The sequence below is a fragment of the Salvelinus fontinalis genome, chromosome 9, assembly GCF_029448725.1.
Source record: "Salvelinus fontinalis isolate EN_2023a chromosome 9, ASM2944872v1, whole genome shotgun sequence".
Lineage (NCBI taxonomy): Eukaryota > Metazoa > Chordata > Actinopteri > Salmoniformes > Salmonidae > Salvelinus > Salvelinus fontinalis.
This window is the reverse complement of record NC_074673.1, coordinates 39,815,516-39,843,040: the sequence shown is the minus strand read 5'-3', so window position 1 is coordinate 39,843,040 and position 27,525 is coordinate 39,815,516. Positions and strand designations below refer to the sequence as shown.

General features: G+C 45.5%; 3 protein-coding genes across 3 annotated transcripts; 2 read left to right on the top strand and 1 right to left on the bottom strand.

Moving 5' to 3' along the window:
• Positions 1–762: 762 nt before the first annotated feature.
• Positions 763–17,748, top strand: has3 (hyaluronan synthase 3). Its single transcript, XM_055934340.1, has 4 exons — positions 763–1,495; positions 12,163–12,813; positions 13,553–13,654; positions 13,777–17,748. Exons 2-4 carry the CDS (start codon positions 12,163–12,165, stop codon positions 14,704–14,706), a joined length of 1,683 nt encoding a protein of 560 aa, XP_055790315.1. The 5' UTR covers positions 763–1,495; the 3' UTR covers positions 14,707–17,748.
• On the bottom strand, positions 17,651–19,560 carry chtf8 (CTF8, chromosome transmission fidelity factor 8 homolog (S. cerevisiae)). Its single transcript, XM_055934341.1, has 3 exons — positions 19,349–19,560; positions 18,501–18,618; positions 17,651–18,378 (listed from the first exon to the last, which is right to left on the bottom strand). The coding sequence occupies exons 1-3, from the start codon at positions 19,372–19,374 to the stop codon at positions 18,145–18,147; spliced, it is 378 nt and encodes a 125-aa protein (XP_055790316.1). The 5' UTR covers positions 19,375–19,560; the 3' UTR covers positions 17,651–18,144.
• Positions 19,561–19,592: 32 nt separating this feature from the next.
• Positions 19,593–27,407, top strand: LOC129862561 (U3 small nucleolar RNA-associated protein 4 homolog). The gene is made up of 17 exons (XM_055934339.1): positions 19,593–19,700; positions 20,067–20,235; positions 20,414–20,602; positions 20,716–20,800; positions 20,991–21,080; positions 21,255–21,466; positions 21,667–21,841; positions 21,949–22,040; positions 22,221–22,317; positions 22,484–22,548; positions 24,323–24,445; positions 25,646–25,802; positions 25,938–26,044; positions 26,170–26,265; positions 26,435–26,620; positions 26,812–26,922; positions 27,080–27,407. The coding sequence occupies exons 2-17, from the start codon at positions 20,077–20,079 to the stop codon at positions 27,194–27,196; spliced, it is 2,061 nt and encodes a 686-aa protein (XP_055790314.1). The 5' UTR covers positions 19,593–19,700; positions 20,067–20,076; the 3' UTR covers positions 27,197–27,407.
• The last annotated feature ends 118 nt before the right edge of the window (positions 27,408–27,525 follow it).

Genomic DNA, 27,525 nt, shown 5'->3' with positions numbered 1-27,525 from the left:
CCTCTTTAGTGTCCTAAGTTTTCATAACTGGGACCTTAATTGCCTACCGTCTGTAAGCTATTCGTGTCTTAACAATTGTTCCACAGGTCTGCATGTTAATTAATTGTTTATGGTTCATTGAACAAGCATGGGAAACAGTGTTTAAATAGAAATGCAGAAATTATATGTGTGCCAGCCTGTCAGGGTTTGTCTCCTCGGCTTGACTGCCAAGGACATTCACACAGTGAGAGGGATGCTCTGATAGTGTGATGCTATGCTCTGATTCACCTCAGCTCATCGCAGGACAGTAACCCTGAAACACAGCCAGCCAGGTGGCTTACCATCCCACAAGCCCCATGCCATTCCTATCCATGAAATGGCTCTTACACCAATTACAGTACTGCCACACCCTCTGAGCAGGAGATGGAGTGTGAGGGTGAGAGAGTAAGTGGGACCAGACACAGTTGTATACAGTATGTGTTATAAGATAATTGGTAACTTGGTGTTCAGGGTATGACTTGAGTAGTGCATGTGATTACAGGATGTACTGAGTGTGTGTGTCAGAGCATTCTGCAGTTTCTCTCCCTCAGTCTATCAGCCTGTGTCGGACCTGCAGGCTGTCGGCAGCACCGGCGCAGGAGAGGAGGGGTGGGTAAATAAATAAGCCCATAAAGGATGCTTTGAGCCAGGCAGTGTGGAGGAGAGGAGAGGGGGTCTGCCTGAACAGTCCTGAGTCTTGTTGGAGGCTGGCTACACTGCAGTGAGCTAGGACAGGGAGGGGGAGCTAGTGAGAGGGTAGAGGGGTCTTGAAGGGGAGAGGAGGAAAAGCAGCATCAGTCTGGGCAGCTATGCACCGAGCCGGGACAGTGTGACAGAGGAGAGGGGAGCAGGGATTTGGGCTGTGCTGCAAAGGGATGCAGAGTGGAGCTTCCACTGCAGCAGGGAAGCGAGATCGAAACAGAGAGGGCGACTGAAGGACAGGCAGACTGGAGGCTACAGAGACCCCGTATTAGACCTCCAACCTCTACCACATTGTGGCCCGACCGCTTGCCCATGGGAGAGACCACCGAGCAGACATGGACTCAAGACCGGATGGGTGAGATCCAACCAGGATCAGGGATGGGATCAGCTCATCTGCTATCCTCCTGTACACTTATCTCTGCCTAACACTCTCAGCTGTTGGGTGAGACTGTGATCTGAGGGCCTTCATGCCCTGAGACTGTCCAGGTAGATAGAGGAGAGGGAGAGGAGGAGGGGCAGGGGGAGGTGGGACAGGGGAGGCTGAGGGTGAGGTAGAGCTGTATTTTTGGATGAGGGACTCCCGAATTAAGCGAGCTGGAAGAAAGCTGTAGTGTGTGGGAAGCAGAACAAGTAGTGTGCTGTGCTGCAGAGTGTGGTGGAGTGGGGCAGACCGGGAGCCGGGGGTGGACTAACGGACACACAGGCGGCCTGACGGAGCTGCAGGGGTGACTCCAGTGGGGGAGACAGAGCCTGAGCGGTCCACTGGATCAGGAAGGTATGGGACAATACTATGTTTTATGTTACTATGTGTGAAAGAAAGAAAGAGTGGTACGTTTGTGAAACCTTTGTGTAAGTAAGAACTTAGAGAGAGCCTTGTGTAAAGCAAATGTATGCAGAATATTTTATGGAGAAAATGTGCTTGTCCACTGTGCTAATGGCCAAAAAAGGATGTCAGACGAAAGGTAGAAAGTAACATTTGGTTTGAAACAAACATTACCATCTCAGAATATATGAATGTTTAATTGTATGTAAGTTTAAGAAATAGAGGGAGTATGTCATGGGGTAAAGAATGAGTCACATTCTGTTTATGAGGAGATGAATGTCTCTTTGTGTGTGTGTCTGTGTGTGTGTGTGTGTGTGTGTGTGTGTGTGTGTGTGTGTGTGTGTGTGTGTGTGTGTGTGTGTGTGTGTGTGTGTGTGTGCGTGCGTGCGTGCGTGTCGGCTTGTGTCAGGTTAGTGTTTTGAAAGTGTATGGTACAGAATGATGTATTTTGTGGTAGAGCACAGTGGTTGGTTCCCTGAGGCTGGCGGAACGTTAGAAAGACATGACAGCAACGCCTCAGAATTCTGTTTGAAGACATGTGACCTCTCCAAGGAAAACGTTGACTGTTTGACTTTCCATGGCATCACTGGTTGACTCCAAATTGGGGTCTGGTGGCCATTTGAAAAGGCCCTGTTGGGATTTGCCATCAGGCCTTATGGGAAGCGGTGCTGGTTTCTCAGTGGTTTCTATTTGACTAACTGGCCCAGTTACCAACTACCTCAGCTCAGTCTGCCACAGAGCTGCTTTACCAAAACTCTCTGCAACCACATGTCTCTTTGTATGGGGGAACGTGAAAGATTACTTTATATTCAATAATTTAAGAAAAGAGATGAATGTATTTTCCATTAGTATTTTTGCCATATAGTCTCTGCTTTTTGTGTACTCCTTGAAAGTGCCTCAGCCATTGCAAATGTGTTGTGAGATTAAAAGAGAGCCCTCTAGTGGGGAATAGATGTGAATTGTTATACATTGGCCTAACTGAAGATGATATATTATCATATTCTGAGTCATGGTGACAATATTACTAAATACATACTGCAAGAAGCTGAATCTCCTGTGCATGGTAAGGAGAAAGATCTCTGGTCTACTGTGTTTCTCAGAGAAAACTCCAGGGCTTTGATTCACAGGCTTGTATCTGATTGGATGAACCATGACTCATGAAAGCAAGGCTGTGGGAGTTACAGTATTGATAGAGTAGATTGATGAAGAGTCAAGTTGAAACCCAGCTATCAAGGGACTCCACTCACTTTCCCCATCCATCTCTCCCTTCACATGGTCATCCACTCCCCCTCCTTTGCTTTATGTCATCCCTCCCTCCCTCCTCTCCTCCCTCCTACCCTTCTTCACTAGCCTCTGTAGATTTCCCCTGCCCCACAGCCCAAATGCTCATTCAGTCTGCACCAGCCTGCCATCACACCTGAGAATACAATCCATTCATTCTGCTGGAGGGGCACATTACACCTGCAAATACCTACCTGGGACCTGGGACTCACCTGGGAATAGCTACCTGTGCCTATGCTTGGCTCTACTCTGTGAATGCTGAACTGCAGCTCACCCTAGAGCCACTGGATTTCACAGCAGATCCTTCATTTGAATGGGACATCCAAGATAGAGGAGATACTCCAGGAGATACTCCAGGAGATACTCCAGGAGATGTATGTTTAGGTAGCAGGGACAGAAAAAGCCTTGATCATGAACTGAAATCCTGCTTCTCCAGCTGTCCCTATTACCACCACAGTGAGTACTTGCCTTTGACCACTCACTATTATTATTTAAGTACATTTTGCAAGTGATCAATGTCGTTTGAGATTCTGCGCAGATTATTATAGCAATTGTCAAGATTTCCAGAGACCTACATGCACTTGAACATGCACGCTTTCTATGATTACGTAACACATTTATTGTCAGAACAACCTCAAAATGTGGCCAGGATGTATTAATCATTTTAAAGTTGAATAAATGCTTTTATGTTAGTTTGTAAGATAGACCTAACTTTAGGCTATTTATTGTATTACAGAGTAATATTGAATTGTGTTTGCTTGACAATGCAACCAAATATCAACATCTAATGGAGACTGCTTGGACTGAATCCAACATATTGTTTGTTAACTGGTCGACAAGTTAGTATTTACTCTACTGCAAAAGTGATTTTGAATTGTGTTTGGTTGTCAATGCAACCAAATATCATCATTTGAAGGAGATGTATCCTTGGATAGTTCCGTCTGTGCCACTGAATTCCAGTTTGTCTACAAATTAATAATTGGTACAGTATGTTAGATTCACGTCTCCAACCAAAAATCTAAGTTAATTAATAGGACTAAATCAAATCAAACTTTAAACGGGGTGGCAGGTTGCCTAGCGGCAGGTAGCCTAGCAGTTAAGAGCATTGGGTTAGTAACCAAAAGAATGCTGGTTTGAACCCCTATTCAGACCAGGTGAAAAATCGGTTAATGTGCCCTTGAGCAAGGCACATAGCCCATAGTAAAATGATCAAATCGCTCTCTAGTGGCCTCACGTGGAATGTTATTCATAATTAATCAAATAAATGAATAATTAAACCCTCTGAAAAATCCAGTGTTTCTATGTCAAATAGTTTCATTTTATTTCAGTTTTGTGATGTACGGTACCAGTCAAAAGTTTGGACACACTGACTCATTTCAGGGTTTTTCTTTATTTTTGCTATTTTCTACATTGTAGAATAATGGTGAAGACATCAAAACTATGAAATAACACATGTGGAATCACGTAGTAAGCAAAAAAGTGTTCAACAAATCAAAATATATTTGAGATTTGAGATTCTTCAAAGTAGCGACCCTTTGCCTTGATAGTTAGTCACCTGGAATGCCTTTCAATTAACAGGTGTGCCGTGTTCTTTCCTTCTTAATGCGTTTGAGCAATTGCATCAAGTTAGGGGTGGTATACATTAGATAGCCCTCTTTTGTAAAAGACCAAGTCCATATTATGGCAAGAACAGCTCAAATAAGCAAAGAGAAATTACAGTCCATCATTACTTTAGGACATGAAGGTCAGTCAATGTGGAAAATCTCAAGAACTTTGAAAGTTTGTTCGAGTGCAGACGCAAAAACCATCAAGCGCAATGATGAAACTGGCTCTCATGAGGACCGCCATAGGAAAGGAAGACCGAGAGTTACCTCTGCTGCAGAGGATAAGTTCACTAGAGTTAACTGCACCTCAGATTGCAGCCCAAATAAAGACTTCACAGAGTTCAAGTAACAGACACAACTTTTCAGAGGAGACTGCATGAATCAGGCCTTCATGGCCAAATTGCTGCAAAGAAACCACTACTAAAGGACACCAATAAGAAGAAGAGACTTGCTTGGACCAAGAAACACGAGCAATGGACATTAGACAGGTGGAAATCTGTCCTTTGGTCTGATGAGTCCAAATTTGCGATTTTTGGTTCCAACCGCCGTGTCTTTGTGAGACACAAAGTAGGTGAACGGATGATCTCCGCATGTGTGGTTCCCAACGTGGAGCATGGAGGAGGAGGAGTGATGGTGTGAGGGTGCTTTGCTGGTGACACTGTTGGTGAATTATTTAGAATTCAAGGCCCAGTTAACCAGCATGGCTACCACAGCATTCTGCAGCGATACACAATCCCATCTGGTTTGAGCTTAGTGGGACTATCATTTGTTTTTCAACAGGACAATGACCTAACACACCTCCAGGCTGTGCAAGGGCTATTTGACCAAGGAGAGTGATGGAGTGCAGCATCAGATGACCTGGCTTCCACAATCACCCGACCTTGACCCAATTGAGATGGTTTGTGATGAGTTGGACTGCAGAGTGAAAGAAAAGCAGCCAACAAGTGCTCAGCATATGTGGGAACTCCTTCAAGACTGTTGGAAAAGCATTCCTCATGAAGCTGGTTGAGAGAATGCCAAACGTGTGCAAAGCTGTCAAGGCAAAGGGTGGTTACTTTGCAGAATCTCAAATATGAAATATATTTTGATTTGTTTAATACTTTTTTCCATATTGACAAATGATTCCATATTTGTTATTTCATAGTTTCGCTGTCTTCACTATTATTCTACAATGTAGAAAATAGCAAAAATAAAGAAAAACCCTTGAATGGGTAGGCGTGTCCAAACTTTTGACTGGTACTGTACATAAAGTGTAATATTGGGATGCAAACCCAAAATGTAATACATTTCAACTCCATATCTGACATGGTACAGGTGTGTTATTTTTTGTTGTTGCCTATAACCATGTGTGTGAGGTGTGTTTCAAAGTAGATATGTTTAGGACTACCAAGAATCACTCTGTGACCTTGACTTAGCCCACTGCAGTAAAGGTTAACCCTAATTGCTCCTGTAAGTCACTCTGAATAAAGAGTCTGAAATTACTTTGACTACTAACTTGTAGATTACTACTAACATGTAGATTCCATTTGAAATCAACCAAAGCTTGAAACCTTAGGCCTATATGTGTAACGGCTGTCTCTCTCCTCATCCTCGGACGAGGTGAGGAGAGAAGGATCTTCAGACCAAAATGCAGCTTGAGGGAAATAAGCCATCTTTTTATTTATAACGCTGATGGCAACACGAAAAACAAAACACTTTCAAAAATACAAAACAAGAAAACGACGTAGACGAAACCTGAACATAAACTTACATAACTAACACGTAACACTTACGGACAGGAAACATACTACATCGAAACGAAACGAAACGAACAACCGAAACAATCCCGTATGGTGTAAGCCATAACACAGACACAGGAGACAATCACCCACAAACAAACAGTGAGAACGCCCTACCTAAATATGACTCTTAATTAGAGGAAAACGCAAACCACCTGCCTCTAATCAAGAGCCATACCAGGCAACCCAAAACCAACATAGAAACAGATAACATAGACTGCCCACCCAAAACTAACGCCCTGACCAATTACACATACAAAAACAACATAAAACTGGTCAGGACCGTTACATAACCCCCCCCTCAAGGTGCGAACTCCGGGCGCACCAGCACAAAGTCCAGGGGAGGGTCTGGGTGGGCAGGAGACCACGGTGGTGGCTCCGGCTCTGGACGCTGTCCCCACACCACCATAGTCACTCCCCGTTTTTGTCTTCCCCTCCCAATGCCCACCCTAAAACTCACATCCCCTAAATAAACAGCCAGCACCGGGACAAGGGGCAGCACCGGGACAAGGGGCAGCACCGGGACAAGGGGCAGCACCGGGACAAGGGGCAGCACCGGGACAAGGGGCAGCACCGGGACAAGGGGCAACACCGGGACAAGGGGCAACACCGGGACAAGGGGCAACACCGGGACAAGGGGCAGGTCCCGGCTGATAAACTCTGGCAGATCCTGGCTGAGGGACTCTGGCAGGTCTATGCAGGCTGACGGCTCTCGACGCTCATGGCAGGCTGACGGCTCTCGACGCTCATGGCAGGCTGACGGCTCTCGACGCTCATGGCAGGCTGACGGCTCTCGACGCTCATGGCAGGCTGACGGCTCTCGACGCTCATGGCAGGCTGACGGCTCTCGACGCTCATGGCAGGCTGACGGCTCTCGACGCTCATGGCAGGCTGACGGCTCTCGACGCTCATGGCAGGCTGACGGCTCTCGACGCTCATGGCTCTCTGACGGCTCTGGCTGCTCATGGCTCTCTGACGGCTCTGGCTGCTCATGGCTCTCTGACGGCTCTGGCTGCTCATGGCTCTCTGACGGCTCTGGCTGCTCATGGCTCTCTGACGGCTCTGGCTGCTCATGGCTCTCTGACGGCTCTGGCTGCTCATGGCTCTCTGACGGCTCTGGCTGCTCATGGCTCTCTGGCGGCTCTGGCTGCTCATGGCTCTCTGGCGGCTCTGGCTGCTCATGGCTCTCTGGCGGCTCTGGCTGCTCATGGCTCTCTGGCGGCTCTGGCAGATCCTGTCTGGTTGGCGGCTCTGGCAGATCCTGTCTGGTTGGCGGCTCTGGCAGATCCTGTCTGGTTGGCGGCTCTGGCGGATCCTGTCTGGTTGACGGCTCTGGCGGCTCCTGTCTGGCTGACGGCTCTAGCGGCTCCTGTCTGGCTGACGGCTCTAGCGGCTCCTGTCTGGCTGACGGCTCTAGCGGCTCCTGTCTGGCTGACGGCTCTAGCGGCTCCTGTCTGGCAGACGGGCGGCTTTGCAGGCTCATGGCAGACGGGCGGCTTTGCAGGCTCATGGCAGACGGATGACTCAGACGGCGCTGGGGAGACGGATGGCTCAGACGGCGCTGGGGAGACGGATGGCTCAGATGGCGCTGGGGAGACGGATGGCTCAGATGGCGCTGGGGAGACGGATGGCTCAGATGGCGCTGGGGAGACGGATGGCTCAGATGGCGCTGGGGAGACGGATGGCTCTGGCCAGATACGGCGCACTGTAGACCTGGTGCGTGGTGCCGGAACTGGAGGCACCGTGCTAATGATAAGCACCTTCCTACTAGTGCGGGGAGCAGGGACAGGGCACACTGTACTCTCAAAGCCCACTCTGTAACTGATGCGAGGCACCGGCACTGGTGACACCGGGCTGAGGACAAGCACATCAGGATTAGTAGGGGGAGAAGATACAGTGTGTACAGGGCTCTGAAGACGCACTGGTAGCTTAGTGCGTGGGCCCGGAACTGGAGGCACCGGGCTAGATACACGCACTACAGGGAGAGTGCGTGGAGGAGGAACAGGGCTCAGGATACGCACTGGTAGTCTAGTGCGTAGTGTAGACACTGTAGGTACTAGGCTGGGGCGGGGAGGTGGCGCCGGAAATACCGGACCGTGGAGACGTACTGGCACTCTTGAGCATTGAGCCTGCCCAACCTTACCTGGTTGAATGCTCCCGGTTGCCCGACCAGTGCGGGGAGGTGGAATAACCCGCACCGGGCTATGTAGGCGAACCGGGGAAACCATGCATAAGGCAGGTGCCATGTATGCCGGCCCGAGGAGACGCACTGGAGACCAGACGCGTTGAGCCGGCCTCATGACACCTGGCTCAATACCCAATCTAGCCCTACCAGTGCGGGGAGGTGGAATAACCCGCACTGGGCTATGCACTCGTACAGGAGACACCGTGCGCTCTACTGCGTAACACGGCGCCTGCCCGTACTCCCGCTCTCCACGGTAAGCCTGGGAAGTGGGCGCAGGTCTCCTACCTGCCCTAGGCCCACTACCTCCTAGCCCCCCCCCCAAGAAATTTTTGGGAATTACTTACGGGCTTTTTGGGCTTCCGTGCCAGACGCGTTCCCTCATAGCTCCGGTTCCTCTCTCCGGTAGCCTCTGCTCTCCTCAGTGCCTCCAGCTGTTCCCATGGGAGGCGATCTCTACCAGCCAGGATCTCCTCCCATGTGTAGACACCTTTTCCTTCCAATAAATCGTCCCATGTCCATTGCACCTTCTTCTCCGGTCCCTTACTCCGTTTATTTTTCCCTTGCCGCTTGGTCTTAGCGTGGTGGGTGATTCTGTAACGGCTGTCTCTCTCCTCATCCTCGGACGAGGTGAGGAGAGAAGGATCTTCAGACCAAAATGCAGCTTGAGGGAAATAAGCCATCTTTTTATTTATAACGCTGATGGCAACACGAAAAACAAAACACTTTCAAAAATACAAAACAAGAAAACGACGTAGACGAAACCTGAACATAAACTTACATAACTAACACGTAACACTTACGGACAGGAAACATACTACATCGAAACGAAACGAAACGAACAACCGAAACAATCCCGTATGGTGTAAGCCATAACACAGACACAGGAGACAATCACCCACAAACAAACAGTGAGAACGCCCTACCTAAATATGACTCTTAATTAGAGGAAAACGCAAACCACCTGCCTCTAATCAAGAGCCATACCAGGCAACCCAAAACCAACATAGAAACAGATAACATAGACTGCCCACCCAAAACTAACGCCCTGACCAATTACACATACAAAAACAACATAAAACTGGTCAGGACCGTTACAATATGTCTTGTCTCTTTTTAGTTGAACCCTGGGTTGAATTTATACAATAGCTGTTGATGACTTTCCAAATGCTATATAGGATTAATAGCATCATTGATGATATATGAATGATAAAGTATAGTTACATTTAATTTGCTCTGTTAAATCTACCTTTTGGAATTACTTTGATAGCAACAGTGAATACGTGGGTATTTCTCAGCAATCATCCTCACAATAGCACATTGGTCAAAGTCAGTGATACATATTAAAGCAAAGCTGGGCTTGGTTAAAACCCTGGATGGGAGACCAAAGGGTAGCTGTAGATAGATTCAGTAGGAGGTGCTTCCCAGCCTATTGTTTTTTGCTTTTAGCGGATATTACATTGAAGATCTGACTTTGCTTCAAAGGTACAAATTCAACATATTTTATAGAAGGTTTGTCAATTGGTTACCATGATGGCATAATGATGTGGTTGAAATTTCACCCTCAAAACAACAGTTTACATTGAAGACTTTTTTCAAATCCAATGCATTTTCCATGTAGATTCCATGTCACAATACGTTGACATATTACGTTGAAAGAACATATGAATTAGTCAGTTTGTGCCCAGTGCGGTCTCTCTCTCTCTCTTTTCATTTAGGAGATGTTAATGAGAGATTGAAAAAAAGGGTGGGGTCCAGAAATTCCAGGTGATTATACAGTATGATTGGTGATGTGCCACTGCAAAGACTGGAATTCTATGGATTTCTGCATCAGTGATCAGTGACACTACTCAAGTACTATACATTTTCAAGATGCCATAAAAACATTAACTACTCTTTGTTTCATTTATTCATTGTTTTATTCATGGGCTGTGCAGTCCAACTTGGAAGTCCATCTTTCTACCTGAAACATGATCTTCAGTCCATAGAGTTTGACATGGAGCCCCCTCTCTATTCTTCTCTAATCCTGACTGCTAACAGCAGTGTGGCCCTCTAATTAGTCTGTCTGCCTGTCATCTCCTGTATGCTCAGGGGGCATTAATAGCGTGCTGGCTGCCTCACCCTCTTATTGTCCCCCATGGTCCCCAGATCATAGACTGGCCCTCAGAGGGGAATAGTTACTGTATATGTGTTGTTCAGTGGACACTGAATTAATCTGCACTCACTTTCACATAAGCAATTCTAGATGCAATATCAGGCACGGTGGAATATTAATGGAATAATGTAATATTATGGAAATTCTGTTCAGGTAGTGTATTACTTATCCTGGTGGTGTACAGTATTGACAATTCCTACAAGTAGCTTACAGAGTATTATTACATTGAATGCAGGTTGTATAGAAAAGATGAGTGGTAAACTGCCTGAGGACCATGATGTAAATTCACTTTATGAATTCCATTTCTGCCAGTGCTTTCCCTATAAGTGGATGTTATGATATGAGGTCTGTGAATGAAGGCCGTCTTTCTCCAGCAGAACCGAAGCAGGGGGCACAGGGAGGTAATTTCATCAATGAAAGGGGGGATTGTTCTCCATTCTGGCCACTCCCGAGTGCCGTCCAAGCCCTGCCTGGTCTTTAATTAAAGTAATTAACCTGGGGGGGGGGGGGGGGGGGGGGGCAACAGCAGATGTCTAACTCAGTGAACTGGTCTCGTTTCCATTTAATGTTTAAAGATTGTAAATGGCTATGTTGTTTCCCCATGTTTTTTCAGCTTTCTGTAGGTGGGGTCATTCACATTCTTTCATTTGGAATTTTTGAGAATGTTTAGATCTTCATCTTTACATATTTAGTGTTATGAACAATGCATATAGTTATTTATGTTTCAGAAGAAGACTGGTTATGAAGAGTGTGACAGATAAGACAGGAAAGTTCAACGTGATGACGTTGAATCAAAGTTGAGAACTAATTGAATTATAAAAAAAGTAATTAAGGTAAGGGATGACACACAACTACTTTTCTCCTTCCCCCCTTCTGACACCCAGGTGGCGTCACGCATCTCTGCATGCCTGACACCTATCTCAGCTTGGATGTCGGCCCAACACCTCAAGCTCAACCTTAACAAGACGGAGCTGCTCTTCCTCCCAGGGAAGGCCTGCCTGTTCCAAGACCTCTCCATCACGGTTGACAACTCCACTAAAAGACCATGGTACTTGCCTACAGAGCAGCAAGAGAAACTTCTCCTCTCTACCTTTAGGCTATGCTCAAACCCTACACCCCAACCCAAGCACTCTGTTCTGCAACCTCTAGTCTCTTGGCCCTCCCACCCCTACGGGAGGGCAGCTCCCGCTCAGCCCAGTCCAAGCTCTTCTCTGTCCTGGCACCCAAATGGTGGAACCAGCTTCCCCCTGAAGATAGGACAGCAGAGTCCATGCCCATCTTCTGAAAACATCTGCAACAACCCTACCTCTTCAAAGAATATCTTAAATAATCCCACAGCCCCACAGACACTTTATTGACAAAAAATGTACTTACTATGACTGTGATATGTGGTTGTCTTAAGATGAATGCACTGTAAGTCGCTCTGCATCAGAGCGTTTGCTGAATGACTAAAATGTAAATGTTTTTTTTCTTTCACATTGAATTCACGTTAGTTGACAACTCAATCAAATGTAAATAAAAACTAGACGTTGAATGTCTGTGCACAGTGGATGAGCTCTGTCTTTCGTCCATCAGTTCTTCTGGAATCATGAATCTATTCCCTCTCTTGTTCCCTCCAGATGTCTTCTCGCTGTAGGACTGTGCTGCATATCGTGACGACCACCCTCTTCGCAGCTGTGGTCCTGTTTGGGATCCTGCTGGCTTACGTGACTGGCTACCAGTTCATCCACACAGAGCAGCACCACCTGTCTTTCGGCCTGTATGGAGCCATCCTGTCCCTGCATCTTTTCCTCCAGAGCCTGTTTGCCTTCCTGGAGCACAGACACATGCGCAGCCCCGCCCGGCCCCAGCATCTGCGGCGCTCCGTGGCCCTGTGCATCGCTGCCTACCAGGAGGACCCAGACTACCTGAGGAAGTGCCTCCGCAGCGTGCGCCGCATCTCTTTCCCCGGTCTGAAGGTGGTGCTGGTGGTGGACGGGAACAGGCCGGAGGACGGCTACATGATGGACATCTTCCAGGAGGTGATGGGTGGAGCGGACCAGGCCGGCAGCGTGGTGTGGAAGGGGAACTACCACAGTGACGGGGGCGGGGGTGGAGGGGTGGGTGGAGGGGGGGCCAGAGCAGCGTCCCTGCATGCGGAGGAGGCTGCATGTGTGGCCAGGCTGGTGAGGAACTGTCGCTACTCCTGTATCATGCAGGAGTGGGGAGGGAAGAGAGAGGTGATGTACACAGCTTTCAAAGCCCTGGGAGACTCTGTGGACTATATGCAGGTAAGTCTCTCTCAGTGGTTAAATTTTGCATCAGTGTGTCCTCTGTCCTGCTTGATAGAAATAGGTAATCTAATCTCATTGTGACTGAGTCTCCACAGACATTGGCACAAGGCCTTATTTTGATGCTCTTCGATTAGAGAACAATATCACAAATCTGTGAACACGTACACACATGCAGACACACATATACTCACACACACACAAACACACACACATCCTTTTATTACATATTATAGCAACGGACTAATATTTCTGTGTTGCTCCTGGGCTTGTGGATTGTTATAAAAACAAAGATGCACATTGAGCCGTACACAGTGCATTACTGCATTGTCAAGGTCAAAGTTCAGTTGTTCAGCTGACCCTCGCCTGTGTGCTTCTGGAACACCTGTGTGCTGTCAGCAGTCTCTAATTTCTCTCAGGTAACTTAACTGGCATCTGATAAAACACAATGGAACTAAAACACCTGCTGTGGCCCTAGGCTGCCGTCTTGAGTATTTCTCACTCATCAATAGACAGTTAATCACTCATTTGTTAATGTAGACCAGTGTGTATTGTAAACATACTGTATGATCCCAACAGCTATCATAACATCAATAGTAAGATCAATCGCCAATTGTGTGATGGATAAGCAAATCAGATTAATCCACTGTCAAAACCAATACACATTACAACCAACTTGGCTTCATGTCAGTTATATTATAAGGGTAGAAATAAGGCCCCCATGTGTTTGCCATTGCAGGTGTGTGACTCAGACACAGTTCTGGACCCAGCGTGCACCATAGAGATGCTGAAGATTCTAGAAGAGGATGCAAAGGTGGGGGGAGTAGGTGGAGATGTTCAGGTGAGAGACTTCTTTCTCTAAGAAGACCCTTCACAATGGTGTTATTGTCTTCCTTCCTATACTAGTACACTGAATCAATCATCAGCAACAGTTTCTTCTGTCCTCTTATTGTTTCCCTTCAGATCCTGAATAAGTATGACTCGTGGCTCTCCTTCCTGAGCAGTGTGCGTTACTGGATGGCCTTCAATGTGGAGCGGGCCTGCCAGTCCTACTTTGGCTGTGTGCAGTGTATCAGTGGTCCCCTGGGCATGTACCGCAACTCTCTGCTGCAGCAGTTCCTGGAGCCCTGGTATCACCAGACCTTCCTGGGCAGCAAGTGCAGCTTCGGTGACGACCGCCACCTCACCAACCGCGTGCTCAGTTTCGGCTACAAGACCAAGTTCACCGCTCGCTCCCAGTGCCAGACTGAAACGCCAACGCGCTACCTCCGCTGGCTCAACCAACAGACCCGCTGGAGCAAGTCCTACTTCAGGGAGTGGCTGTACAACGCTCTCTGGTTCCACAAGCACAGCCTCTGGATGACCTACGAGTCTGTGGTGACAGGCTTCTTCCCCTTTTTCCTGGTTGCCACAGTGATCCACCTGTTCTACCGTGGGCGCCTGTGGAACATCCTTCTCTTCCTGTTGACAGTGCAGCTGGTTGGCATGGTGAAGGCTACCTACGCCTGCTTCCTGAGGGGCAGTCTGGTCATGATCTTCATGTCTCTCTACTCCCTCCTCTACATGTCCAGTCTGCTGCCAGCCAAAATCTTTGCCCTGCTCACTATCAACAAGGCTGGCTGGGGCACATCAGGGCGGAGGAAGATTGTGGTGAACTTCATTGGGGCAGTGCCTGTCACAGTGTGGGGGGCTGTGCTGCTGGGTGGGGTGGCATACACCATCTACTGTGAAACCCAGGAGCCCTTCAGTGAGACAGAGAAAGCACTGCTCATCGCTGGGGCCATCCTGTACGCCTGCTACTGGGTCATCCTGCTGGTTCTTTACCTGGCTATAGTAGCCAAACGCTGCAACAAGAGGGAGGAGCAATACCACCTGCCGTATGCAGAGGCATAAGACATGAATCAATTGTCAGTGTTTCGATGGTGCTGCAGGAACAGCTGAACCAGTCTTTGGCCCCACCCCTCTCATGCCATTCTGTCTCCATGGTGCTAAACCTCTGGTTCTAACGGACATATGTGGTATGAATGTGTTGTAGAGTGCTCTACCAGTGGTCATGAGTTACAAGGGCATGGTGCTTTCCATAGATATAAAGCACATTATCATACAACTCGTTTCCAAGAGATTGTAAGAGCTTTGACACAGGCCTGGAGGTTTGGGCTTATCGAAACAAGTATATGTGTCAGTATGAACAGTATGAAGCAGTGTTGATATGTCTCCAGTATGAGTTGAATGACTGAACATAGAGACAGTTAGACACATGTACGGAGGGCCCTCTTTGCCTCAATCAGATGACACAATGATCTACAGTTGTATTTCTGTTATACAGTAATTTAAAGACAGGCCAACATTTATACATAACATAACTCATAAATACATTTTTGGTGCTGTTGAACAGTGCCCAAGATAAAAGTTTAGCTCATATGGTAATAGTCCAATCTTCCATCGCCTGCAAGGATATTTACATCCAATTGAATGAGTCAGTTCATTTTGTGTGGGCATTTTATTGTATGAGTGCCACATTGTATACACATTACATACAGTATCAATGCTCAATACAGGATATAACTCACCAACTGAGGATAATCAATCATTCATTCCATCATGTAAACTGCTATGACCAAAGACCACTTGTTTTTTGACGCATGACTTACCATTAGTATAATACAAGTACAAACTCCACATTGCTGTTATTAGTTGTTAAATCCAGAATAAGAAAATAGAAAACCATGATCCCCTGTTATCAAGGCCATTGGTATTAGTGTAGGTGCCATATCTAAGTTGACATGTTTCTGTTGTTGGAGAATGGAGATACTGTCGTGGAAGTTTCCACTCTTGTGCTTTTTAAGTTGTGTTAATATTATTTTATTCTGTGAGAATTGCATAACTTGAAAGTGCAAACAAGGCACAAGAAACAACACTTGTTTACAGGGTTGCTCAGCCTCTCTCCACCAATGGTGCAGTAGGTCAATTTGACGGTACAGTATATTTCCATGACCACACAGAGGAGATCAAAGGTGATATGACTTTCTTTCCCTTTTCAGTCTGAATAGATATTAAAGTACAAACTTGGTAGGCGGCCATACATATGCATTTGCAGTATTGTCTTGGCTGTAAATCAGAGTTAGCTGTTGTTGGGGCTCAAAACTGCAGCCTCAACATTAGCCACAGGAATAATGTCCCCTGACACGAGACGCACGATTGTTTGCAATTCATTGAAGTATTTGTGGCCATGAATTGTGAACACACCACCCCCCCCCCCCCCCCTTACTGAAATTGGGGTTAAACAGATAAAACAGCTCCCCCAAAAAATGCAATACTTTGAAGTTATTTCCTAAATGCAAGTATACTCGCAATTTAAGCGGTCATGAATGGGTTTGGTTTTAGGCAGTGCATTTAAAAACGTGTTGGAGTCACAAGGCCATTGAGAGAGGCCAGAGTGTGAGTAGGGGTGGATGTGGCCATGCGGAGAAGGCGGGAAGTTATTTACTGTGTGGCTGGATGAATTGGCCCCTTTAGCCATCATGAGTAAAAAGGGTGTTTTTTACTTTTATGGTTATACCTCTATTTGTATGCCAAGAAGGAACCTCCCTTTCCCTTAAACACACACCCATACAGCCCCTTTGGCCGTCTTTCAGAAATCAGAACAGAATGCAGGAACACTGAATTTAGTGTTTAGAATTGTGTACAGACAGCGAACTGATCTCTTTTAATCATCTGACTTGTCTTCAAACGTATATGTGGCCTACCTTTCCCTCTACTTTCACGGGTGTATGTAATGTGACTGTGTAATAAGACTCACAGTGGTATAGATATTGGGATTACATGAAGAAATTAGAGGCATAAATAAAATACAGAGATGACTGTGATTGATGTTGTATGGTGTGTAGATATCATATACAATATTTGTTATAGTAGCCTATCTATCAGGCTGAACATCTTCTCAGTCTACAATATTGTCTTTAATGCCATTTTTGATTTCCTTGATACTTCCTGCCTCTGATGTACACTCAGTCCCTTGAGCTGTGACAGTTTCAGACCACTCATATTTGACAAATCAATGGGTCTCATAATGCTGAGTGACAGTAGATGTGCACCCATATTTTGTAGGCATATCTTACATGGAAAAACATTCTTATAATATAACTTGTTTGAAAATAATTATAGAACTATTCAATAAGTCTTAACGTGACTTAAAATCTATACCAGAATTTTCTAAGCATTCTCTCAATGCCGCAGAACAACTGTCGAGCGTAACCAAAACGCCATGGCAGCTCAGCTCATATATCATTCAATGTTTACAAAATAAAATGTTTCAAAGAATATTGCAAAGTAATATATTTTCTGTAATGAACATATTCAAAGATGCGTAAGAATGATGGGGTGAAGAACAGACTTATATTTAAAAGGATTATGTTGTTCTGACATTTCATGAAACAGCTGTTTACATCATGTTTATAGTATGATGTAGCTAGCACATCATGGTCAGTGAATTCAGTGTAGTTTGGTCTCTAGAGCTCAACATTGCAACACTGGTATTTGTGTAGTTACATGGATGAGAGATAAGACTTATTTTATATTACCATTTAGGGATGTTATGTAGATTTAGAACAGGTAGGTATAACTGTCATGTAGAAGTAGTTAACCAACAGATAACATTTCTAACACAGTAGCATGTTAAAAAAAACTCTCAGAATCAAGCAACAGCATATGGCTATTGATACACAACACATATAGTTTTATTGGTATAGAATAGCTAATATAAAGTCTTGTAACCACCCATGTATTCCATTATGAACATATTTAAATACAGTATAAAAGACATGTTTTTGGAAAAAGGTTTTGTATTTCAATTTCAATCAGAACATTTATTTTTTACACTTGTACAGCGGTTGAAAAACTGTATGTTTTTGTATCTGAATAAAAACATTCTCATTCCACTGTTGTACTGATTTCTTTCCCATCTGAAAATAAACACAGTACAAATGGCATATCAACACATTCAATCCTGTCACAAAAATGCAAAAATTATTGAAATATCTTGATTTTACTAATACACCCCCGCATACAGCAAATTCCAGGAGCATAACCACTTACATATCGAAACAAATATGCACACAGTCTAGTTCCAGTGGTCCATAACCTCAAGCCAGAGGAGTGTGTCCCAAATAGAGTCTTGCACTGTGTGCTCCATACTTGTGGATTTGAAGTCATTAAGAGTGCAGCATGTACTTTCCTCCCACAGGAAAGAGAGGGACAATCTGAACTTGTCAAATTTTTCAGTAAAAAGGGTTTTGCGACAGTGAGCCCTAATGCATACGACCAAGTACTTTACTACACTTTCTTGGGCACATTAGTGATGATGGGCTTTGGGCGAGTCTTGAAGATGAGCTTCTTCTTGATGAGGGCGGCGACAGAGTAGGTGGTGGGGTTCTGATGGTTGGTTTCCATGGGAACCTCGTCCCCCTGCGGGAGGCCGGAGTGTTTCATCAGGACAGCAAAGGGCTTCTCCAGTTTGACCACCTTTCCATAGAGGATGTGGTGTCCCACGATGAGCACAGGCACACCCTGGGGGAGGGGATACAGGTGAAGACAAAAAACATCTCAGAGTGGAAAGAGGTTAGGTAAGAGAATGAGTGTACATCTCAGAGTGTACTAACACTATATTATAGTGCCATGTTGTTCTGTACCTCTTTGGTGTAGAGCAGATCTCCCATCAGGTTCCCAGCCAGTCCAGAGTTCTGCCTGGACACCATCTCCCCCTGGAGTTCAACCAGAAGCCACTCAGCAGGACCAGGCCCATCCACACTGGACAGGGATGGATAGGGGAGTAGAAACAGACGTACTCACCAATTACATAACTAGACATCAAGCAGTCACTAAACATAAATTCATCTTTAACACACTTCAGCAGACTGATTGACACTCACATGTTTTATTTTTTTAACCCTTAGTTTACCAGGTAATTTGACTGAGAACACATTCTCATTTACAGCAACAACCTAAGGAATAGTTACTGGGGAGAGGAGGGGGGTGAATGAGCCAATTGTAAACAGGGGATGATTAGGTGGCCATGATGGTATGAAGGCCAGACTGGGAATTTAGCCAGAACACCAGGATTAACACCCCTACTCGCCATGGGATCTTTAGTGACCACAGAGTCAGGACACCTGTTTAATGTCCCATCTGAAAGACAGCACCCAACACAGGGCATTGTCTCCAATCACTGCCCTGGGGTATTGGATATTTTTTTAAACCAGAGGAAAGGGTGCCTCCAACACCACTCCCAGCAGCATCTGGTCTCCCATACAGGGACTGTCCAGGACCAACCCTGCTTAGCTCCAGAAGAAAGCCAGCAGTGGGATGCAGGGTGGTATGCTGCTGACAGATCTAACTCTGTTCATTAACATCTTATGAAATTAAATAAATAGCTAGGTACGGTACACTACTCTGAATCAATGTTTTATACTGCGACGAGACAGACAGAACCTGTGTGAATTGACCATTTATAAGAATTCAGATGATTGACAAGTCTTACCTTGAATTTATGATTATTTGAACCATCGTACTGCTCGCAGAAAGATAACTAAAACATAGAGGAGGTGAGGAGAAGAAGAGAGATGCAACATAGGCACTTAACTAGACATTGTTAGGTACATATAATGATGCGTTAACGCTTATTCTGTCGATGACAAATCCTGATTGTTTTCATGTTTTTCCCGCCAGCAAACATGTACCACCTTTTTCCGGCGCACAGTCGCGTCACTCACATCTAGGGTTTCCAGTTCAAAGGTGTCCAACGTGGTGTCTGCTGTAATTCAACGTTTGAAACTCTTAGCAATGAACGTTTGGTGAAAGTGAAGAAAATACTAAAGAAGGGGGTGATACAAGTACGCGTATTTGTTTTACTCTTTCTATGTTCATTATATATCGGTACTTGCCAATAATGTAATTATTTGTTGTTAGGCATGCTCTGCTCTTTCAATGTAACGTTACAGCGAGCTTAGCTAGCTAACCGGCCAAATTGGGAGCTAGCAAGCTAACTTTAGGTAGCTATCTTTATCCAAAGTAGGCTAGTTTTGTAGGTGATAGATCTCTTGTTGTGGCTTACATTTCAAATTATATCTTTAGCATGATGGTCGTTTATCCGCTAACTAGTTATTGTAACTAAGTCCATCAACGTTAGCTAACATTACTGTTTTCCATGCAAAACTATTGATCCCCTTTTTAATTTTAAAATGTATCTGTTTTCTTAGATACGCAGCAATGGGGGAGTTTAAAGTGCACCGGGTTCGGTTTTTCGACTACATGCCCACAGCGATCAGAGCCATGACATTCAATGCCCACACAGAGAGACTAGCCCTTGCACGAATGGATGGGAGTGTCGAGATTTTCAACTTCACTGACCACTATTTCCAGGAAAAAGTTAGTAGCTTACTTAATTATTTTATGGCATGTTCAGAATGTAAAGAAACATTTTTGTTTGGCCATTACATTCTACCACATTTTAAACTTCAAACCTCTCCTTTGTCTATTGTGTGTGGTTGCTAAACCCTCAGTGTGGTTGCTAAACTTGTCATTAACACTTGTTTTGGATCTGCAGGTTATCCCAGGGAAAGACTCCCGATCCATTGAGTCTCTATGTTGGGTTGGAGGACGCCTTTTCAGTGCTGGCCTGAATGGCGAGATCGCGGAATATGACCTGGAAAACCTAAGACCCAAGTACTCCCTGGAAGCGTATGGGGGCCCCATTTGGACCCTAATGAGCAATAGTCAAGGGACACAATTAGCGGTCAGTTACCCCTCTAGAATCAATGTATTTTCAGAAATATTCAAAGTATGCCTGCTGTAGGTGTATTTATTTTGCTATTAAAACAATGTAAATGTGGGTTTTTCACCTGTTAGATTGGATGTGAAGATGGGACAGTGAAGTTGTTTGAAGTACTTGAAGAGCACATACAGTTTGAGCGCAATCTGGACAGACAGAAAGGTAAGAGAAATAGTTCTTCTGATTCAATTGTCAAAAAATGTGTTACTTCCTTAGATTGCTGCCTTTCTTATGCTATATGGGCATCCTCACTCACACTGTCAATGGGATTAGGGACATTGCCCATGGGTGTTGAGAACTTAACCTCTTGTTGTAGTGCAGCCCTGTTAAACATTCTAATCCTGTCTTTCAGGTCGCATCATATCCCTCTCCTGGCACCCCTCTGGCACACACATCGCTGCTGGCATGATGGACATGATCTGTGTCTTTGATGTTCCAACTGGTGAGTTATGATCTGCTTTGAATAATCAATTTACATTTGAAAAATAGTGTTGAATTCATACTTGTTCCAATAGGCCAGTGAGGTTGTGGTGTTAAGTTGCAGTTTTTTTCAGTACACTGATGTCCATGTAGCTACTTGTAGTTTTATCCTGACCCCTAGTGTTTGTTGTCTCAGGTCATGCTGTACAGAGGCTCCTGGTGGACCGGGGCTTTGGAGGCTCTAAGAGTCGGGAGACAGTAGTCTGGAGCGTGGCCTTCCTGTCAGACCATACTGTCGTCAGCGGGGACTCTGCTGGGAAGGTCCAAGTCTGGGATGGACACACCGGCACGCTTGTCAAAACACACCTGGTGACCAAGTGGGATGTGCTGGCACTGTCTGTCTCTAAGGTGAGAGGATATTCTCTGTGATGGACACCTGGCGTTAACAAATATCTTATCTCTCCTTTCGGATTGGTGCACTCTATTTTTATTCAGAGGGGAGAGAGCAGGGTGACATGTCTGAAGGCATGTGTTTATTTGACACAACTACTGTTTATGTTTCACTAGAATGGAGCTTCCTTCCTGACTTGGCTGTGTTTGATTGACAGGATGAGAGCAGTGTGGTGGCAGGGACGTCAGAAGGCACTGTGATCCAGTTCCAGTTCATTGCTCCTACTCTGCATCAGCAGCAGGACAAGGAGTGGGTCAGAACCAGGACCTTCAAGAACCACACGCATGATGTCAGAGCCCTGGCTGAGATCGAGACTGCCATCGTCTCTGGAGGTCAGTACTAATGCTCAAATGGAGGAAGATGAAATGCTACTGTAGTACAATAAATGTTGCTTTATTTGACTGCATAAAGACTCATTCTGGATACATTATTTTCTCAGGCATGGATACCCACCTTGTAGTGAGACCCCTCTTGGAGAAGTTTGATGAAAAATCACACGCTTCAGGACTTCGGAAGATTCACTTTCCCCACGTGAGTACAGAAATGGCAGAAATTACTCTGGTGTCAGAGTTGTTGCAAATAATATCCATTGCATTGATTCTGAATACTGAATTCAATGGAATATTCCTATTAACTATGAACATGTTTTTTATTATTATAGAATTGCATTAAGGCTGGGTTCGATCCTGTTTTATTGTTGTTTTTTTCCAGCGGAATCTAGTATCCTGTGCAAAGAAGGCAGGACTACTGCTCTTGCAGTTCCCTGGTCAGCTGGAGCTGTGGAGACTGGGAGATAGTGATGGACATGGTGAGAACCACACACACACACATACACACTCACTGTCTAGGAAGATGGGAGAAATGCAGTCAATATCGTTGATTATTTTTCAAACAAAAGGCAGTGGTCATCACACTTGTCTTGTAGGTATAGTTGTTGTGTGTAGTATTTGACGACTCATCTGTCTTCCTTTCAGGGAAGACAGGAGACCGCTTGCCTCTGAAGAGGAAGCCTGAGAAACTCCTCCTTCTGAAGAGAAAGGTAGCTACGTGGCTCATGCATATCAACTTGATCAGTAGAACCATCCAAGACCACCTGACCCTTTGGCCTTTCCTCTTAGCTTATCTGAGCACAGTATACAGTGAATCTGAGTGGCATAGTCTTGAGTTTATAAACGCAGCAAAAAATTAAACGTCCTCTGACACGGCTATTAAGATACAGAAAATGTAGCTAAATCAAAGTTTTATGTTGATTATCCCTTCCCTTATGTTCTGGGGAAGTTTGACCCTTCTAAACTCAGCAAAAAAAGAAACGATCTCTCACTGTCAACTGTGTTTATTTTCAGCAAACTTAACTTGTAAATATTTGTTGAACATAAGATTCAACAACTCAGACATAAACTGAACCAGTTCCACAGACATGTGACTAACATAAATTGAATAATTTGTCCCTGAACAAAGGGCATCAAAAGTAACAGTCAGTATCTGGTGTGGCCACCAGCTGCATTAAGTACTGCAGTGCATCTCCTCCTCATGGACTGCACCAGATTTGCCAGTTCTCGCTGTGAGATGTTACCCCACTTTTACACCAAGGCACCTGCAAGTTTCCGAACATTTCTGGGGGGAATGGCCCTAGTCCTCACCCTCCGATCCAACAGGTCCCAGATGTGCTCAATGGGATTGAGATCTGGGGTCTTCGCTGGCCATGGCAGAACACTGACAGTCCTGTCTTGCAGGAAATCACGCACAGAACGAGCAGTATGGCTGGTGGCATTGTCATGCTGGAGGGTCATTTCAGGATGAGCCTGCATGAAGGGTCCCACATGAGGGAGGAGGATGTCTTCCCTGTAACGCACAGCGTTGAGATTGCCTGCAATGACAACAAGCTCAGTCCGATGATGCTGTGACACACCGCCCCAGACCATGACGGACCCTCTACCTTCAAATTGATCCTGCTCCAGAGTACAGGCCTCGGTGTAACACTTATTCCTTCGGCGATAAACGTGAATCCGACCATCATCCCCGGTGAGACAAAACCACGACTCGTCAGTGAAGAGCACTTTTTGCCAGTCCAGTGACGGTTGGTTTGTGCCCATAGGCAACGTTGTTGCCGGTGATGTCTGGTGAGGACTTGCCTTACAACAGGCCTACAAGCCCTCAGTCCAGCCTCTCTCAGCCTATTGCGGACAGTCTGACCACTGATGGAGGGATTGTGCGTTCCTCGTGTAACTCGGGCAGTTGTTGTCATCCTGTACCTGTCCCGCAGGTGTGATTTTCGGATGTACCGATCCTGTGCAGGTGTTGTAACACGTGGTCTGCAACTGCGAGAACGATCAGCTGCCTGTCCTGTCTCCCTGTAGTGCTGTCTTAGGCGTCTCACAGTACGGACATTGCAATTTATTGCCCTGGCCACATCTGCAGTCCTCATGCCTCCTTGCAGCATGCCTAAGTCACATTCACGCAGATGAGCAGGGACCCTGGGCGTCTTTATTTTGGTGTTTTTCAGTCAGTAGAAAGGCCTCTTTAGTGTCCTAAGCTTTCATAACTGTGACCTTAATTGTCTACCGTCTGTAAGCTGTTAATATCTTAACGACCGTTCCACAGGTGCATGTTCATTAGTTGTTTGTGGTTCATTGAACAAGCATGGGAAACAGTGTTTAAACCCTTTACCATGAAGATCTGTTAACTTGTAAATATCAAAATATCTTATCTTTGAAAGACAGGGTTCTGAAAAGAGGACGTTTCTTTTTTTGCTGATTTTATAATGTTAAAGAAATGCTGTTTAACTGTAGTATTGTTGTGACCTTTACTCCCAGGGTGAAGATCATATCTGCTGCAGTGCCCTGTCCTCCTGTGGAGGATGGCTTGCTTATTCCACCGTGTCCTGCGTGCGTATCTACAGGCTGCAGACGGACAATAATAACATCAGTATTACCAAGGTATTACCAAATCCTGAATGTGGATAAAATCAGCTGTGTCGCTCTGGCAGTAGTGGCAATGACAACAAAATGTATTCATATATTGAGATATTTCTTCTACTATTTGATCTCTGGTTATGAACTGATTTCCCCGATTGTGATCTCAAGTCAACATTCCAGGTATGATTTCTCATCGTTTGACTAATTCATAAGATCCCATTCTTGTTGATTGTCATTTGAGCTTGTGCAATCTGATCGTGGGTTGTGTTCAGTTTTCCAAGGGACGGCGATATTTGCAATCATTCAAATGGACCAGACATTGTTTCTATGCCATTATTAATTCATCCCAAAGGTGTTCGATGGGGTTGAGGTCAGTTCTTCCACCCCGATTTCGAATAACTCTCTTTATGGACCTCACTTTGTTCATGGTGGCATTGCCATGGTGGAACAGGAAAGTGCCTCCCCCTAACTGTTGTCATAAAGTTGGAAGCACAGAATTGTCTAGAATGTCATTCTATGCTGTAGCATTAAGATTTCCCTACATTGGAACTAATGGGCCTAGTCTGAACAATGAAAAACAATTAGCCCATTATTCCTCCTCCACCAAACTTTACAGTTTGCACTACGCATTTGGGCAGGTAGCGTTCGCCTGAGATTCTTCTGTCGTACTGCCAGATGGTGAACTATGGTTCATCACTCCAGAGAACACGTTTCCACAGTTTTACACCACTCCAGCCGACGCTTGGCATTGCGCATGGTGATCTTAGGAGTGTGTGCGGCTGCTTGGCTATGACAAGCTATTGACACAGTTCTTGTGCTGAAGTTGCTTCCAAAGGCAGTTTAGAACTCGGTAGTGAGTGTTGCAACTGAGGACAGACACATTTTACACATTTCCACTTCACAGTAACAGCACTTACAGTTGACCTGGACAGCTCTAGAAGGACAGAAATTTGACAAACGGACTTGGCATCCTATGATGGTGCCACGTTGAAAGTCACTGAGCTCTTCAGTAAGGCCATTCTACTGCCATGTTTGTCTATGGCGATTGTATGGCTGTGTGCTCGATTTTATACACCTGTCTGCAACGGGTGTGGCTGAATAAGCCGAATCCACTGATTTGAAGTGGTGTCCACATACCTTTGTGTGTATATATAGTGTAGCTCAGCAATATATTTTATTTTAGAAAATATTTGAACTACCTCACTTGTCACCCCCTCCCAGGTATCCAAACTCCCAAAGGTGTTGTGCTCTGCACACCAGCTCTGCTTCTCCTCGGACTCCTCCAAGATGTTTGCTGCCTCCAGCCAATCATCAGTCCTCGTTATTGCTCTTACCCAGTCTGAGTGCAAGTATGTGCACACCCTCAAGCCCAAGTCAGGTCAGTGGATCCTCCGATACGTCACCTCAGTTTGGTTGTTCTTCACTGAAAAACCGTAGCTTTCTTTTGTATAATTCTGATTCTAAATTCTGATTGTGGCAGCGTGGTCTCACTCTGTGACGTTTCCTTCTCCAGGGTCCAGACAGCCCATTCACCTAATGACTACCAGTGTAGATGGGAAGTGGCTGGCGGCCGCAAATAGTGACTGTGAGATCCACGTCTACAATGTACAGAAACTAAAGGTGGGTGGGTTTTCCACTGATCCAGCCAAGCTTTGCAGCTGCTTGTTAGACTACAAGTAACATTGTAAAAGTTGTATAATCTACTACCAATGACAGCCTCTCACGGCCCTGTTCTTGTGTTCCAGCTCCATTGTATAGTACCGGTTTATGGTTCCTGTCCCAGTGCCATGGGGATCCACCCCACCACCAACAACCTGACCATGGTGCACGCTGACCAACAGGTAAACACCATGCCACCTCTCATACTGCCACTGCAGTTGTAGATATTAGTATCTCTCAATTATACCTTTTACAGAATTGATCTTGTTGAAATTGTTGTCATTTCCCCTGTAGGTTTAGGATTTAGTACTCTTGACATTATGCTGACTGTTCTGTGGTGTATGTCTGTAGTTATTTGAGTACTCTATAGTGGAGAAGCAGTACACAGACTGGAGCCGAAAGCTGCAGAAGCAGGGGCTCCACAACGTGTGGTTGGACCGGGACACACCCGTCACCCATGTGACCTTCAACCCGAAAAACCCAAATCAAGTTGTCCTGCACGACATGCACATGTTCTGCATAATTGACCAAAGTCTGGTAAGAAGCCTGCATTTCCCAAAGGCATCCTCCTTTTTGTTGTTCTTTCAAGTGTTTATTCATCAATGTCCTTGTCATAATGGCCTTATTGGTTTTAGTGGCCTAGTATGGATCATATTGAATGTATCATTTAGAATACACCTGCTGTAAGTGCCCTGTGAGGTTAACGCTGTCCCTTTCTCCCCCCTCAGCCCCTGCCTGACCAGAAGACACAATTTTACAATCAGATGACCCTCAGGAGCCTATCAGAGCAGGAGAGGCCCAGTCACCTCCATGCTTTCAAAATATGCAAAACCTTCCAGGTGAGAGTCTCCTCTTTTTCGCCAGGTAGAACCCAACCCCAAACTGGGACAATATCAGGATTCTGTTGGATATACCCTATACACAGTTATGTTTAAATTCTGTAAATATAACCGGTCAAATCAGTATGTTTTATTCATGTTGTCTGTTCCTGTGTAGGACCTGCTGTGTGTGAGCCTGTTGGATGACCAGTCTCTGGTGGTGGTGGAGCGCCCTCTCCTGGCCATCACATCTCAGCTGCCTGCTCCAGTCCGACAGAAAAAGTTTGCCACATAAACATGGAGGAGAAGTGTGTTTTTATGTTTGTCTGTGGCTGCACTTCAATTCTCTACCCTTCTCCCTGAGGTGGACATACATTCCTTGGATTTTAAAAGAATGCCATTTCAGGGAGCAGGGGAGGGAATCGGAACACAGCCTGTGTCTTCACCCCTGACCCATGCTTTGTAAAGACTGTTTGATACGTTAATAAATCAAATATTTACTGTAATGTACAGACTGTTTTGTCATCCACCCCAAGGTAGTCACCTAAAGCTAGCAAGAATGGTAAGTCGTGCTTTTGCGTTAATGGTTAGGTTTTAGTGTAACGTTTCATAGTTATTTAGGTC

Excerpts from the sequence above, each read along its gene's own strand:
- has3 (XM_055934340.1), top strand. The coding sequence starts at position 12,163 with ATGTCTTCTCGCTGTAGGACTGTGCTGCATATCGTGACGACCACCCTC. Across the intron at positions 12,814-13,552 it reads ACTCTGTGGACTATATGCAG|GTGTGTGACTCAGACACAGT; the intron begins GTAAGTCTCTCT and ends TTGCCATTGCAG. Across the intron at positions 13,655-13,776 it reads GAGTAGGTGGAGATGTTCAG|ATCCTGAATAAGTATGACTC; the intron begins GTGAGAGACTTC and ends GTTTCCCTTCAG.
- chtf8 (XM_055934341.1), bottom strand. The coding sequence starts at position 19,374 with ATGGTTCAAATAATCATAAATTCAAG. Across the intron at positions 18,619-19,348 it reads CAAATAATCATAAATTCAAG|TGTGGATGGGCCTGGTCCTG; the intron begins GTAAGACTTGTC and ends ATCCCTGTCCAG. Across the intron at positions 18,379-18,500 it reads ATCTGCTCTACACCAAAGAG|GGTGTGCCTGTGCTCATCGT; the intron begins GTACAGAACAAC and ends CCCCTCCCCCAG.
- LOC129862561 (XM_055934339.1), top strand. The coding sequence starts at position 20,077 with ATGGGGGAGTTTAAAGTGCACCGGGTTCGGTTTTTCGACTACATGCCC. Across the intron at positions 26,045-26,169 it reads ACAATGTACAGAAACTAAAG|CTCCATTGTATAGTACCGGT; the intron begins GTGGGTGGGTTT and ends CTTGTGTTCCAG. Across the intron at positions 26,621-26,811 it reads GCATAATTGACCAAAGTCTG|CCCCTGCCTGACCAGAAGAC; the intron begins GTAAGAAGCCTG and ends CTCCCCCCTCAG.